The following is a 3,800-nucleotide window of genomic DNA, read 5'->3' on the forward strand; positions in this document are numbered from 1 at the left end:
TAGGCACATTTTCTCCCAGTCTCTCATTCTCGCTTTCCTTCTTCCTCTTCTTTTTTTTTTTTTTTTTTAACAGTATACACCCTTTGAAAACAACCACATACGAGGTAGCCAAATGTTTTTAGGCGTGATGGCTGTAGCGGAGATTAGTCGTTAAATGTCTCAAATCCAGACTCACTGTAAAAATAAAAGTCTCATACTCAAGTTTTAAAACCTCACTTTGCTTTAAATGAAAAAGGAATGTGCCAGTTTGAATGGATGCAAGTTTCACTTCAAGAATTTTCTGGAAGCAAGTGTCAGTAAATGGAGCAGATTATTCTAATAGTATGAAGATAATGACACTTTTGAAATGTGTGAAACAAGCTGATATGCATTGAAGTTATTCCAGTCCAATGTCAGAATTTATGAGATATTAAAACTCAATATGAGATCAAAACAATTGCTAATAGGGATTTTCATGAGTTCACAACAAAAGCAAGTTTTAATTGCTTCCTACCAGGCAGAATATTAAGTTATATCAAACACTAATTTAGATCCTGCAAGGCCAACAGAAAGAAAAATAAAACATTTGGACACAAGATTCTGGTCACATGGGAGAAGCACTCCTTACACAGGAGGGAAAGGAAGGTTTCTTTTTAAATAAGAAAAGATGTTTCCCCACCCATCCGCCCCCCTCCCTCCTGCTCCTTGTGTCCCCCTCTGTCCCCATCCATAAAGTAAAAGGCAAACACACACACACAGTCACACACACAAAAAAAAAACAAAAAAAAAAAAACATTTCCAATCACCTCACTTTCTCACTCTCTGTCATCTGCCAGAGTCCCAGGTTCAACACTTTAAGGCAGGGGAGCTGTGTGATCCTCTCCAGTCCCCTCTTGGTGATCTTGGTACATCCATACAGGTCGATGCCCGCCAGCTGGGTCAGGTGGTCAGCTATGAGCTCCAGCCCTTTGTCCGTGATGCGCACACACTGTCCAATGTTCAGGGTCCTCAGCTCATGCATCTGCCTCACCATCCGGTTTATCCCATCATCAGAGATGTGACATGAGCACAGGGACAAGGACTTTAGCTGGTACAGCCCCTGGGCAATGTATGCCAGGGTCTGGTCCCCTATCTTGTCGCAGAAGGAAACGTCAAGCCCAGAGAGCCTTAGGGTGCCCATGGCGAGGTGCATGGTCCCTGTGTCACTGATGTTATCACAGGAGCGTAGGTTGAGGCTCCACAGGGAAGCCATGTGGGAGAGATGGATCATCCCTGCGTCTGAGATCCCCCCACAGAAGCTCAGGTTCAGTACCCGGAGTTTGGTCAGGCCCTTGGAAATGTGTTTGAGTGACAGGTCCGTCAGTTTCTGACAGTCCTGGAGAGTCAAATACTCCAGGTTCAAGCAACCTTCTGCTGCGCTGCGGGTCATGCCCGCCAAATGTCCAATCCCCACGTCCGAGACATGCCTGCAGGACCTCAGATTGAGGCTCTTGAGTCTGTGGAGGCCCCAGGCTATCAAGAGAAGCCCAGTGTTTGTGATGTTGCTGCAGCCACCAAGCTCCAGTACTTCCAGGTTCTTCAGATACTGGGCTATCCTGCCTAGACTGGAGTCTGTGATCTGCTTACACAGACTCAGGTTCAAAACCCTCAGTGATGGGATCTCCTGCACAAATGCATGGCCCAGCCCATTATCTGTGAGGTTGTAACAGCCGGACAGGTTGAGGGACTCAATGTTAGGCATTCCCTGGATCACATAACTCAGGCTGCGGCGCAGAGAGAGGATCTGGACCCTCCGGATGCCCCTGGCCTGGAGGCTGGGGAACAGGGAGGGATTGGCCCGGCGGAGGTGCAGCTTGGCCTCCACCCCCCTCCACACTGACTTGTGGTAGGATGCGTCCCTCCAAGCGATACACACTTGGGCTACCCTGCCTTTGTCCCTCACGTCCAGATAGCTGAAAATCATGGCCAAAATTTCCGGGAAGAGGCACGAAATGTGCGTCTCCATTGTTTTTCAAAACCCAGGCATATAAGAATTAATACTCCACACCTCCAAGGCTGAAAGAAGGATCCCACTCAAAACACCCCCCTTCTCTTGCACTAATGCAAAAAGTATCAACAGTCCCAGTTATCCACAGAAGTAAAAAAGAAAGAGTTGTTTGTTTCTCTCTCTTTTTTCTCACATTGAACTGTGCAAAATCGATCCAACTCTCTCCAATCCCACGTGATCCGGTCTGGTTGCGCAGTAGGATTCAAATGCATTTAAAAAAAAAAAAGAAAGAAAAAAACAAAAAAAAGCGTTTATTCCTGCCTCAACCCCTCTCTCCGCCAAAAAGAGGAGGAGAGGGGGCGAAAGGAAGAAGGAGGAGGAGAGGAGGAAAAAGCGTCAATCCTTCCCCCTCTCTCTCCCTCTCTCAGACGACGCTTCCTTGTATTATACCTACAAAAAGCCTTCCTCTCTCGGGCGAGCGGGGATCCAGACGGTCGTACATTTCAGTATAAGAAAGTAAAAATAAAACCAACACTCTTAACGCCACCTATTAAAAAACATTTCCATGATAGAAAAGCAGAGAAGATAGAGCTAGGTTGGCTTTGTAGGCAGAGTGAGAGAGAGAGAGGGGCGTCCTGAGCTCAAAGCCTTTGTCTGCTCTTTTCAAACCGACTTGGCAGGGACCCCAGCACTCTGGCTGTACGGGAGGGGTGAAAGCAAGTAATAGTATTAATCTCTCGTGTCAAAAACAGATTAAATAAGAAATAACGTTACAATGAACGTAATAATGACTTGACAGCACAATAAAATGTGTATGTGAATATTTAATAAGCGATGTTGTGTGGAATTAATTTGTAATCTCACTGAATCACCCCTACCCCCGCCGTGTCAGGCAGTTGGTCTGTCCCGCCTCAGCTGGAACGGTGCGAACAGTTTCCCTTGGAAACCAACTTCTTACAATTCAGTTCACTTTGGGCTTTAACCCTTTGAGCGGACCACACAGGAAACACAGGAAGGCCAAACGGAGAAGCCCCTTTCAGTCCGCTTACTTGGCATGAACATTTAGTCATTTTTATTGCGATTTTGTAGTTGTGGAAATAGTAATAAAAGAGCGTTTCCAAAACGGCCCCAGCACAGAATACAGCGTTCTTTGTCTCATGTAAACAGCCTCTCTCTATCTGGTCTCCTCGTTCACTAACTTTATTGCAAAACCAGAAAATAAATTTACATTCCCAGGGACCATCAATCAACCTTCCATCTCTCAAATATTGAAAAGTGTGGTTGAAGATCTGTAATAAAACAACAACACGGCTCATAATATTCTTGATAATGTGTGGAAACAATGTAGAGCAAATCTCTTTTAATTAATTTCAACATGCTTTATTGGCTTGGTATTTGGCACAGTGTTGCCAAAGCCTCAAGCCAGAGATCACAGTTTGTGTCAGTATGCTTGCAAAATGAGCGTAGGCTACACACACAGACACACACACACTCTTCGGATAAACAACCAACTACAGTATTTGCCAGTTTAATCTGAGCTCTTGTGTGTCCTTCTATCTGTTAGGAAATTGTTTCGATGAAATACATTATGTACAATGAAGAGTTTTTGTTTGTTTGTTTTTTTTTTTACAAAGGGCTGAAGTGTCCTTAATTGACTGTAGTGGTAGAATAATCTGTAAAAGTGTGAAAAAGAAAAAAAAACTTCAATTCTCTCATGTGACTCTCATAAAGAACCAAAATAATCACTTTGAAGCTGTTGTCTCACATCTGGCATTGCTTATGTTTTGACCCTTGAATTGAAGACTTTTTATTTTAGTCTCAGCTGATGGTACTG

At 44.4% G+C, this 3,800-nt stretch overlaps 1 protein-coding gene across 1 annotated transcript; it reads right to left on the minus strand.

The window, feature by feature from the left end:
• Positions 1-741: 741 nt before the first annotated feature.
• On the minus strand, positions 742-2,580 carry LOC111224889 (F-box/LRR-repeat protein 14). Its single transcript, XM_022749582.1, has one exon. It carries the CDS (start codon positions 1,982-1,984, stop codon positions 782-784), a length of 1,203 nt encoding a protein of 400 aa, XP_022605303.1. The 5' UTR covers positions 1,985-2,580; the 3' UTR covers positions 742-781.
• Between the last annotated feature and the right edge of the window lie 1,220 nt (positions 2,581-3,800).

The sequence above is a fragment of the Seriola dumerili genome, unplaced genomic scaffold (genome assembly GCF_002260705.1).
Source record: "Seriola dumerili isolate Sdu_G_001 unplaced genomic scaffold, Sdu_1.0 BDQW01000138.1, whole genome shotgun sequence".
Lineage (NCBI taxonomy): Eukaryota > Metazoa > Chordata > Actinopteri > Carangiformes > Carangidae > Seriola > Seriola dumerili.

Excerpts from the sequence above, each read along its gene's own strand:
- LOC111224889 (XM_022749582.1), bottom strand. The coding sequence starts at position 1,984 with ATGGAGACGCACATTTCGTGCCTCTTCCCGGAAATTTTGGCCATGATT.